General features: G+C 41.0%; 1 protein-coding gene across 5 annotated transcripts in view; it reads left to right on the plus strand.

The window, feature by feature from the left end:
• The window catches only part of LOC115372488 (cGMP-dependent protein kinase 1), an 85,471-nt gene that overhangs the window by 61,595 nt on the left and 11,174 nt on the right, over window positions 1–12,702 (plus strand). For 3 of the 5 annotated variants that reach the window (XM_030070432.1, XM_030070427.1, XM_030070428.1), the window contains 4 exons: window positions 1,456–1,533; window positions 3,317–3,411; window positions 10,481–10,546; window positions 12,578–12,652. In XM_030070432.1, coding sequence (XP_029926292.1) covers window positions 1,456–1,533; window positions 3,317–3,411; window positions 10,481–10,546; window positions 12,578–12,652 — 314 coding nt within the window. Of the gene's footprint in view, window positions 1–1,455; window positions 1,534–3,316; window positions 3,412–9,670; window positions 10,323–10,480; window positions 10,547–11,270; window positions 11,356–12,577; window positions 12,653–12,702 lie in introns of those variants that run through there. The other 2 variants (XM_030070429.1, XM_030070431.1) reach the window with 2 other exon arrangements.

The following is a 12,702-nucleotide window of genomic DNA, read 5'->3' on the forward strand; positions in this document are numbered from 1 at the left end:
GCCCGCTAAAGCCGTACTAGTTTGCATCATGCACAAGCTGGCAAAATCTTGCTGAGGAATCAAACTGATCCCCTGAGCAAATGCTGACAAAAATACCAGAATTTTTAGTCATGAAAAATGAAACTGCTGAAACTTTGTGCAGATAAGGCTGCAGTTTTACATGTAACGTTTCAGTTTAGTTTATTTATTCAAGGGACAATGCGTATTAAAACAAATAATTGTCATTTGATTGTGTTTTGCTAAAGTTTCTATAGTACTTGTTAGTGGAAAACAGTTTATTGCATGCTTACTTGCTATATGCCTTATTACTGGTTTTATTCAGTGGTGTATTGCTTTGCATGTGCATGTGCATGTAATTATAAGTGCAAATTTTTGAGGGTTGGTTGAAGTGAAGACCCTTTAGATTCAACTGGCAAAAACATGGAATGCCATTACTCGTTAAATTTGCATAATGCATCTTTAATTGTCAGCTTGTCTGTCTTTGTAGCAAGCATACTGACATGTTATTTGTTAGTAGTGCATTTGCTGGTATATTGTAACATATTGAGTAGCATATTAGGTGGATACTGAAACATAACCCTTACCACATCATTCTTTGTTAGCTGGCTATCTGTGGATATATTGGTCTATTAGTGTGGTGGTTTGGTAGCATAACTGCATGACTTAATCTCTGTAGAAGAGACATCACACAGAGTACAAAATATGTAAATCTACCTTATAACCAAGTCAGGAGTTATAGCATATGATGGTATAGCTATGGTGGCAAGAGGGAATAGGCAGGTGCAGGTGTCAGCTTGTGTTTTACATGACTAAGTTTACTTTTTGTTCATACATACCAGTATAGCATAGCAGTTTCCAAAGTGCTCTGAGCTAGGCTGTTTGAAGTCATTAAGGTCAATGCAAAATAAGGAGAAAGCATCCAATTATGATTTATCTTGTACTGAAAAATATGACAGCACAAATCATAATTGACTGCCAGATTGCCTGTGTATGAGATCTAAGGGTGTCAAAAAAAAAAAAAAAAAAAAAAACTAAGGTGACTAAATCCAACGCAAAATGATGTTTTTCCAGGCAATCATTGTGCAGAACATTGCTTCCAGCTATGCTGTATAAATCATTAAAGTTTGTGTGTCTGTGTTTGTCTGTTTGAATGCATGAATGCATGTTTTTGGGGCACCAATTTTGCCAGTCATAATAGTATACTCATTTGAATCTTTTTTCAGGAGACAAAACCCTTGGGCTCTACCGTAGGGGCTTTGTGCTCAAATGGAAACTGGTCTGAGGGATTCCTTTTTTCTCCAGGGGAAAAATGTCTCACACCCCGCAGCAATGTGATAAAGATGACAGAGAGAATCGTGATGTGCCTGGATGACTAATATCTTCTCTTCTCTTCTCTTCTTTTTTCTTCTCTCCTTTTCTCTTCTTTCATTTCCTTTCCTTTCCTTGTCCTAACAGACACACTATGAAGATGGAGAGTACATCATCAGACAAGGGGCCAGAGGAGACACTTTCTTCATCATCAGTAAGGGAAAGGTAAGACCAGCACCTCTAACAAAATCACTACCAGTGGCATCATTTCACAGGTCATCGTGACACAGAGCGTCAGACACCTATCTTTAACATGAAGGGAACGGTATTTTTGGGGGAGGTTGGCTCTCATTGATCATCCTCAGATAGGGGAGAGGGGAGAAAGAGAGAGAGAGAGAGAGAGAGAGAGAGGCCAGCAGTAGCAGCACTTTCATCATGAGTTGTGGGAGTGGTAGGAGCATCTTGAGAGCAGAATGAAGCCACTTTCATTTCACCCCCCTCTATGATCAACAGTGCCTTTCGCACTGAGTAGATGACACACCGTTTCCTCCATGAGACAAAAGCTCCCGCACTGCCGGAGTGCTTTCATATCTTTATTCTGTGTAAGTGTTTGCAGGCCACATAAGATTCACCCAACTATACAAGTCTTCATCCTCATCCTTATTTTCTTCCAATATCCTTGTGAAGGGAAAAACGTGGCTTATAAAAAGTGTTTACAGAGGGAAATCAGAGATGTATCTGTAACTAAGATATCAGCTGAAGTCTCAGCAATGGAGAAAAAGCCCAAACCTTTTTCTCCTTGTTCATATTTCCAGGATGTAGCTGTCGGTGCGAGAAAGAAGATACATTATGTCTCTTATTCCTTTTCTTTCTTTTGACCCCAAAATGTTGCACCTCTCTTCATCTAGTGCAATATGTCTGATATGGGACTGCAAGTTTTTTTTACTAATGGCATTTTGCATGCATAAATTTGTGGACACTGTGTTATATATTATATGCTCTTTGGTTAAATGTGATGATGCTGAGTCCAAGATAAATGACCCTAAAGGGACAATAAGGGATATATTATCTTAAGATAACACTTTGCAAACTTTTGATGTCCAATTTCCACACAAACATACAAAGACACCCAAAAATACACACAGAAACACCAAAATACACACACATACACAGTTGCAGAGACACATCCACACAACCTGACCTTCTCAATGCGTTCTCCTTGGCTAGTCCCATATCTCTTATTTTGTCTTTTTTTTTTTTTTTTTTAGACCTCAGACGTTCTGCTCCACTTTGTCTAGAGGACAGTCCATGGAATTTTGGCATTTCCACACACCCACAAACGCATGCATGCACACCTGAGCTGCCCGTAGTGCCATGCTTTCCCCCCTTCTTTTAGTCCATCTGACTCCTTTTGTTACTTTTTTCTCACCTCATCTGCTGCACTGTGATCATATTAAAACATGAATTATTACACTGTCTCTCAGGTGTGGGCAGCAGTGTGATCCGCTCGTGGTGGATGTGCTTCCACACCTGCGCAGAACTGACTAATGGATTAAGACAAGACTCTTAATTAAGTCCAAAATCCTCCTCCGTTCACACCGTCTAAAATCTGTTGAAGTGCCATCACTTTGATTTGTAACATCTTCTGCAGTCGCACGGTGCCATCACTCAGATGTCTTCTGGCTAATGAAGTGGTCAGTGGCGCCTCAGTGATCATGCGCCGAGATGCCAGTCACCTGCCTATAATTGACATCTCATTCGCTGAGATTTCTGTCACATAAGCTCTGGTCTGTGTCTGTAACTGTGTGAGAAGATTGCCATGTAGGTAGAGGTGCTAATTCACTGCCAGCGTCTGTGGGATTGATGGAGATGTGTAAATGTTTGTGAGATGACATCTCAGTCATCCTCCACCCACACTCCTCTTTCCATCCGTGTACTTCTTGTCAGTGTTTTCTCTCCTGACTTTTGACCTGTTTTTCTCTCTCATCCACTCCATCTTCTCGACCAGGTCAATGTGACCAGGGAGGATGTTCCCAATGGAGAACCTGTCTACCTGCGCAGCCTGGGGAAAGGAGACTGGTTTGGAGAGAAAGCCCTGCAAGGGTAAGATTATTCCTGATAACACCACACCTGCCAGTCAAAACCCTGCATTCTGTCTTTGTCTCATCCTTTCCTTTTTTTTCTCTCTCTGCCTGTCTCACTCGTAAATATTCCCTCCTCTTACATTACTGTTCTTTCTAATTTGCCTTCCCTCCCACTCTTAATCCACACCTTTTATCTTTCCCTATTTTTCCCCATCACATAACTCTTCTTGACAGGCATGATAAGGTGGTGAACGATAGGAACTGTAAGGCAGTCCCCATCGGGTGTACATTGCTTCACTTAAGGCACAATTTACTATACCTGTCCCAGGAAAATTTTTACAATCAGTCACAAAAAACCCAACTCCAAGTCAGCTCAAGTTTGTTAAAGCGATAGTTTGGAATTTCACACATGTAGTTGTATTTGTTGGTCTATATAAGTGTAATACATGTCTTCACAAGATTTCCAAGGAGTGTTGAATCAAGGGCAACTGGACTTGTTTGTGGACTCCTTTAGATCACCATGACCTGGATGACTGAGAGTCTTCACAGACATCCAGACATCCAAGTTTGGTTCATTAACTCCTTCCCTGCTGTGAGAATGAGAGCTTCACCGTGAGTGTACTCCTCCAGAATGAATAGAGACCAAAAGGCCAGAGAGACTATCTGACCCTATTTTTGAGCTGTCTCACACATCCAGAGATTTTCAAACATGTTTGATCTTGTCCGCAATGCTCCTGTAGTGTGAGATCTATAAATCAGTTTGTGAGAACAGTGAGAAGGCATAGCCGATGAGCGCACATGAATGAACACCAGGCAGAAGAAGACAGAAAATGAACACTGAGAAATGATTGGTTATGGAATGGTGATGGTACTACATATAAAATATGAGCTTTTGAATGAGGTACAGTCTAGTGCTATTTTTATTGGGTTGCATTATTTGAGCTTTACAATTCACCTCCCTGCAGAAGAGAAAACACATGCTGCCAGCGTCTCTGCAACCATTTTCTCTTCCAAATTTGGCATCTCGCCCTTTTTTTTATGTTGTTTTTCAGCACACGAGTGCATGCTACTTTTGTGAGTTGCTCTCTCCTTTCAGGCTCTATTCTAGCACAATCAGGTGCAATAAAAGGTCAGGTTTTGTGTTTGTTTCGGCAAGACAGCGGGATACAGAGATCCCTCATGACCAAATCCAAGTGAAGAAATTTAATTTTAATGTGAGACCACCCGCCTGCACCCCACTGTGTGCACCATAATGTCGCTGAGAAAAGAAACTACAGCAGAGAAGGTCATTTGTTGTGAGATGCAATATGAATATGTGCACAAATCCTCGGAGTTTGGCGGTGTGGCTTGCCAAAAGCTGAAGACACTCAACAGTAATATCCTCCATATTGTCTATGCCGCTTAATTTCCCCTCTGTCCTTAATTTATGTCCTTAGTTCTTTGTTCCTAGGCCATTCTGTTAGTGTCCTTCGCTCTCTTTGTTTGTTTTTCACGAACATTATGTGTGATCTGTGGATGGAGATGCTGTTGCCAACGTAACAGCTAATGTGGAGGAAGGCAAACATGCAATAACTGGCCATGGAATAAGCCGAGTGCAGCCCCTGAGATACCGTTATTCCTGTGATGCAAGTCAAAAGCTTGCACTTGCACTCTGCTTATGTGCTGAGGAAAAAATCAGAAGCATCCAGGCCATGCGTGCTTCAGTGAAACGAAACAAAACTGGATAAAAGGGTTCAGAGCTGTCATTGTCACCTCATCTCTGGAATCCATCAGCTGAAAAACCCACTGTGATATAATAAAATAGCACTGTCTTCATGGCATCTGGATCACAGGTCTCAAAGCCCAGTGGCATGAAGTGGTATTTTTACGGCGCTGTTTCTCTGTGCTCTTCCACTGGTGATGCATTATTAAGAGCAGAAGGAGACTAGAGTAGCATAGTCTCAAGTGGATTGTATGCGTCTGTGCAGGGGCTGTATAAAAACAGAGAACACATACGTATGGTCACTCATGTAGGCGCACTTATATCTGAGTGCAGGCATATAGGAAACTGTCAAAGTGAAAAGAAGGAGGTGGCGCCATCTTGTGGTTTTTGCATCTGTAAACAAATCATCTCTCAGGCGCTTGCTTAATTGACAGTGTGACTTAAATAACAAACAATAAAAGATAAAAAACAATTTGACCTAAAGCCTGTATTGATGTTGATCTGTGTAATGTCTAATCAATACAAATATGCACAACAAATCACTCCTTTGTTTCAAAAGTAAAACTCAGGCTAGAAGGGATGTCCATGTGACAGCTCATATGAACCAGTGCAGATCATTTTCTGGCTGCACAGAGACAGATGGCAGAGCTCTCCCCATATGTTAAAACTAATGAATATAGAAGATAAAAGATGACAGAACATTAAAATGCATGCGGGACATGTGAGACACAGGAGGCTTGATCTCCTGCCTTTGGGAGCAGTGGATTATTCCACAGAGAAATGAGATCCTTTTACACTAATGAGACAAAAATGTTGCTGTGTGATAAACAACAGTATGACACAAACTAATATTGTGCAATGAACCTGGAGGCCACATGACTTCTGTTTTAGATAGATAGGATTACAGGGATTCTGTTTTTTTATCAGGATTCAAAGCACTGTGAATGTACTGCCATTGAAGGAAGACATAAAAAAAAAAAAATCCTTTGATGAATGTGATTACGTTGATGGCTCTTTGTGAATTCGCACGCACATACATCTATGAAATATGAAATAATACAAATGCAGGATGTATGACGTAAATTTTCTGCGCTATTGTCATGTAGATCTTTGGAGTGTTTTCTGGAAAATGATTTCAGGCAGTGTGCAGTTTTGAATAGCTTTGCAGAGTACAACGAAGATGATCCATCATTTTCTTTCATTTAATCCTGTGAAGAGAAATTCATCCTTTCCTTGCCCTCCTTAAAGAAAGAACTCATCCCACCTCAGTGTCTGCTCGCTATTGTTATTATCCAGCATCGTGAGCGTCTTTGTCTCTCTGTGTCTTGAGGGAGAAAGGCCATTCAGCTACACCTTTTGATGGTCAAGCATATTCCTCAAATTTAAATATAGATCCTGGCCATCCTGGCTGCAGGCTTTTGATCAGATGGCCTCGCTTCAAGTCCAGCTTTCTAATTAGAAGTTAACTGTGTGTGTCCCCGCTCATGGAACTCAGTAGCCTCTTCTCAAAGGCTACTCTGTCCATGTGAAGATGCTGCCTTTGATCTGTGGCAACAACATATTTACAAATCAAAGTCTGTTCTCCAGCAAGCCATAATGGTTTGCAATTAAAGTGTGTGCGTGTGTGTATGTGTGTGTGAGAGGTACTTGAATGAAGCAGGCTCTCAAATATCAGGTTGCATGTTCTCTGTCTAAAGCGGACATGAGGTACTGTATAGAGAAGATGACAGGTGGGTCAGTGGAGGATGACAGCTTGGTAGAAAGTGTGTGATCTTGCTGGCAGAGAGAGGAATTGGTGATGTCCCCACACACTCACCTCAAATCTGAGTCCCAGTCGGCCCCTCAGCTCTAACTTGTAACTCGTTCTCACAAACCACACCTTTGACTCAAACTCCTCTTCATTGTGGATTAGCCATTTGAAAAACCTCACACAAAGGCTCAAATATAGACTAAAAGTGTTTATAAGCGAACATTTAATTGAGGTCTATGTCCTGGATTACTTCCTCTGGGATTTATGACAAAAAAAAGGATTAGCTTGTTGTTATAGAGCGCTCAAGTTTGTGGTATTTTCAGCTATTCATGTTGTTCAAATATACAGTACTTGGTCTAAAACTGGACTATACATTACTATATAACAGCTAAAGCTTAGGTGACATTGAAATGATGTCAAGGGCTCAGTAGTCGCCACAATGCCAGAATTTTGGTAGATGATACCAATACCACTGAATGTCCATGATTCTCAATGCCTGAGCTGATGCCATGGCAAAAACAGAATTGTTCATTTAAAATATATATATATAAACATTAGTGAGCAAACTTAAACTTTATGTATTTCAATCTGGGTAACATTTGAATGAGAACTCAGTGCACTACAGTGCAAAACTGGCCTGTTGCCTTTAAATAGAAAACAAACCACCAAACAAATACAATGGTATGATAATACACTCTCATTTTTATTTGCTGTCCTGTAAGCATGACTTCAGCTTTTATTGATTTAAATATATTGGCCAAGGCTATGTTAGAATAAGAGCACTGAGATACAGAGTGCAGTATGAATCTTAAACTATGACTTCATCGGTTTCTATCCTGGTCCACCTGCACATCCTTACACATGCAGTGTTAAAGTGCTAAGTGATGGCCTTGACTCCCACTCCAAGCTGTACTTCCTGCCCTTGACCTCACCCTAGCCCCGCTTTCCTTGTTCTAGCCCATAGCTACTGCACCTCGACCCTGCTCTCAGGCTCTGAGCCCTCCTGTTATTTTCATAACCCTCTGCCCAGGACACCAGATCACTGTCCAATTACCAGTTTCATTTCACCCATCTACTGGAAATCAACACCACAGGCTCCCTCCTGTGTAACTCCAAGCAGCATTCCAGACACAGCATGCAGCTGCTTTCTGTGTGTTTGTAGTTGTGCATGAGTGTTTGTGTTTGCGTGTGTGTGTCTGTTTTCCAGTACATTTCTTGTTGTGTCTCAATTAACAAGTGCAGAGGCATCTTTGGCTTAGTGGACGATTTAGACTAAGCAAATGAATCATGCTGACAGATATTGTGTTAGTAATTGTATTTCACATAAAACATCACTAGTATCAACAACATAACACACTAAGTTGTTTTCCTCGGCTACAGCGGAGCAGCAGAGAACAGGTGTATCAGGCTGTTCTCTAATATGAAACCCTTGAGGTCTCTTAAGGATGATTCATGCTTACATAACCACTATTTCAATATAGACCATGGTGTTGTGTTGTTTCGTGGTATCACCATATTTAGCAAGTAACACATACTGTACATTGATGAGGCACATTAACTCATTTAACAGACTGTACGTGTGCCTGAACGTGACTGTCAAGGCTGTAACTCTTTTTTTCTCTGTAAGTCTTTTTCTTTCCAATGTATTTCTTATGGTGTAAATTGTTCATATATCCACTGTTTTGAAAGTATGGCAGCTGATGCAGAAAAATGATTGTCTGCCTGCTAACAATTAGAATAATCTTTAATCATTTACTTGCCAGACAACAGTGCTGCTTTAGATAAATTATCTTCAGTGTTCTTGATAAATTAACTAATCAACAGCAGGGGATATTTTAATGAACATATGCTGCTGGAAATATCTTTTTGTACTGTTTTCTGTTGTTATGTACTTGACCTGAATGAGAAAGAAACGTGCAAGTTGCACAATAGAGGCAGGTGTGTTTGCATGAGTACAGTGTTCCCTTTATCAGGTTACTCAACGGATGGTGGCCTGCCACAGGCACATACTCGCAGCTGACATCTAGCAAGTGTTGCAATGCCACCCACTAGTATGAACAATTCAGAGAGGGATTTAGGCTGCTTATCACCCCTACAAATAAACTCTAGATCCCAAATAATCATCATATTATGTTGTGATGGGTTCTTGTGCTTCCTTTGATGAATTACATTTAACCTACTGTTTATGGAAAATTATTCCTTATATGCATCACAATATTGTAATGAAAAAAAGTTTCTCTTTTCTTCTCTTTTCTCTTCCTCTTTTCTCTTCTCTTCTTTTCCTGGTGTTATTGGCACCAAAGACCTGGCACTCTCAAATGTTTCCATGGCACCAACACTCAAATAGGCACGCATTATAGACCTCCATTTAAGAAGTGTTGGTCCCAGGGAGCCCCATATGACATATTTTTTTCTTGTGGTTGATTCACTACTAAACTGCATAACTGCCTACACTATGCACAGCAAAATGACAGAAGTGAGAGTGGGCCACCTTGTTTTTTTTTTTTTTTTTTTTTTTTTAACTGACAGTCGCTCCTGTGGGCGAGGAGACGACCAGGTGGGGTAGTGCCAGCTCTAGACTACTGAGTTTGGAGCATGAATGCAGGTCAGGAGCTTATTTGAGGTGAAAGAAATAAGTTCCATGCCACTCGAGGCTAGACGTAAGCTGTGCCATTGACTGTGACCGTCTCCTCTCCTCTCCTCTCCTCTCCTCTCCTCTCCTCTCCTCTCTTCTCTTCTCTTCTCTTCTCCTCTCCTAACTTGTTCCCCTACCAGCTGTGACCTTTTTCAAAAGGGTAGAGAGAGAGAGAGAGTGTGTTTGTGAGGGTGTATGTGTGAGAGAAAGAGATGAGGGGAGGGGGTTTTGCATGTGTTCGTTTGGAAGAGGGAAGGCACAGGGAGTTTACATAGCACAAGGAGGAATTGTCACCTCAGCCCAAGTGAAATAGGTTGCCATATGTCTGAGTTCAGATCAGACTCGGCCAGTGATTGTTACTGTTACTGTTAGCACCGCAGTGAAACGAATCAGCTCTGTGCATACGTGGAACAGAGTTGATTGTAGCTTTTAATTTTCACCTCGTTGGGATGTTATCGTATCCAGATTATGATCCTTTTTATTTGTTTGTTTCAGAGAGAAAGTTGGGGCATGAAAGGAAATATTTATCACTTAAGATATAATCAGCTTATGGAATATCATCCGGAGGTTTTTGTGTGCTGTTTTGTATTATTTTAGTCTGCATCAAGTTGGATAACGCTACACTTGCATCTGAGTAGCCTACACAAGTGGTACAGACAAGGCTCGTGTCCTGGGGACTGCCCTGGGCAACGTGCCGGCGCAAAGTTAGAGATTATCTCTGTGGGACGCTCCAGAATTGACAAAGTAACTAATGGATTCTTGGGATACCGACTCAGAGGACTCATGCGACTGGGGCGACTCCTCTGAAGAGGAAGATGAAGCTGATGTCATTAATAATAAAGAGTAATGTCTATCATTCAGTCCTGTTTGATGCCTGTTTGGAGCAAAATTTTCATTTTCTGACAGTGTCATTTATAAACATCACTGAATTAGATTTTATTGAGCAACATGTGTTTATGTTTCAATGATGTGCTGATGGTGCTGTGTGATTGTCTTTCCAGGGAGGACATAAGGACCGCCAATGTCATCGCAGCAGAGACAGTCACCTGTCTAGTTATCGACAGAGAGTGAGTATCTACACAAAGGAACCTCATAGGACAACATCGCTTTTACACTGTTAACCTTAGTTTCTTGTTAAAAATTACAGAGTAATCTCATGTGGCCTGTGCTAAAAGTCCTGCATGCTAAATGAATCTGAGTCATAAAGGCAAGGTGTGAAATGTTTCCTAATTCTACGTTGAATCGGCTAAAATCTGAACTCAAAACTTTCAGATTAATCCAAAACTTCATCTTGACTTTGAAACACGTTTCCCCCATATGACCTCAATTAATTTTGCATTTAGTGTGTTAAGAGAACCCCATACTTACAGTTTCATTCCACTCTTTAGGCAAATGCCAGGCAACAGCATCGACTGCATTTGCAGTTTTTCTTTAATTAAAAATCTTAGAGCAATCTTTATCATATGCTTTTAGTGCAAGAACATTCTCAAAAAAGGATTATGCAGAAATCCAAAGGAGCTTTATTATGGGGTGATCATATAAGCTGGTCCAATTAGATCATCTCCATCTCCAGCGCTAGTTGTGTGGTAAGAATAGAGAGACAGAAGGCCCGGGTGGGAAGGTTAAGGGGAGGAGGTGGTATCAGCTTACCCAGGGCCTCCCTCCGGCCTCAGGGAACACGTCAGGCACAAATGGGCCGTCCTCGAGGCTAAGTGATGGGCCGGGTGAGTGAGTCATCCCACAGAGAGAGGTGATTACCGTGGCCTCTCACTCCGTCTGTCATACAAGGAGCTAATGCTGTTGCAACCTACATAGCAAGCACATCATGGGTGTCACCCAGCTGGGATGGTTTTGGAGCGGGTGCCAGGTTGTTAGGGTTTTAGGGATGTGTGTTTACATGGTGTGTGTGAGTGTGAGTATGTATGCATCAGTGGCTGTCTGTGTCTGTGTGATGCAATACAGATGCAGGATAGCTTAACTGGTGAGAAAATTAGATGAGCTGTGCTGGAGAAAAAAAAAGAGAGAAGAGGCAGAGAGACTAAAAATGAGCAGCAGGGAGTCACAGACAAGTGCAGTAGACACTGTAACCAACCGAACAGATAAAGAAAGGCTTAGTGGTGAGAAAGTCCCAACTTGCAGACATTAAGGTCCCAAAAGGGTAAAAACACCAGCTGTATCGCTTCTTCTCCGTGACAGCTTGATGAGGCTTGCATGAGCGCTGTGCTTCAGTCCGTGTTCTCCCAGCACGTTTGCATTCCTTTAAGTAAGCATCCATACTTCAGTTTAGTGAGATGGATGAGCTGAGGTTCAGTCTGTGTTTTCAGTGCACCAGATTTCCCCAGAATTTGGGAGGATTTTAACTTTTTTTTTTTTTTTTTTTTTTATCTCAGCCTTTAGCAATTAATCTCTTAAATCATTCTTTATCTTAATTATCCTCTGTAGTCATAAAAATGAAAATTAACTAAAATATTCATGGAGCTGCAGTTTAGATATACAGGAAGACATGGACTTTACTGTATGGCTAAATGAAATGCACTTGGTTTAAGCGCTGTTTCCAGACAACTAAGTGGGAAATATGTTCATGGGGTTTAAGTGTCTGTTCAGTCACACATTGTAGAAAAGCCAAAATCTTCTTCATCAGTCATTATGTTGCTGTTGTATAATGCAGTAATTAAATGATTCATGGAAACCCTCTCCTTTTGTCACGAGATTTCACATGCAATCCCCATCTGCTATGTCACACTATTTTACACCTCTTCAGTCTAGCGCCATCTTTTTGTCTGTTCACAGTGATTTTTTTTTTCAGATACTTGTTTCTAAAAGAAGACTGCTGAATATTTGATAGTCACTACCAATGGTTTCATAACGGGCTAGTCATATATTGCACAAGTCTCTTATATGGGACTCTGTTGCTTCAGTTAGTGTTGGTAAAAAAACAACTTAATTCATCCAAACTGGAGGCTTTTCTCTAATGACTCTAAGCAGAGAATATCTGTGCAATTTGGGTCTGAGTTGAAAGATAATCATAATAAAAGTAAATTGATCTCAAAAGCAGTTTGATCCTTGGCTGTTGTAAACTTTTACTTTCTGCGTTGCAGTTCGTTCAAGCACCTGATTGGAGGTTTGGAGGATGTTTCCAGTAAGGGCCATGAAGATGCTGATGCCAAAGCCAAGTAAGCCATTACAGTTCTCTCCCATTTGTTCTTCTGTCCATATTTATTAT

Source organism: Myripristis murdjan, chromosome 15, assembly GCF_902150065.1.
Source record: "Myripristis murdjan chromosome 15, fMyrMur1.1, whole genome shotgun sequence".
Classification (NCBI taxonomy): Eukaryota; Metazoa; Chordata; class Actinopteri; order Holocentriformes; family Holocentridae; genus Myripristis; species Myripristis murdjan.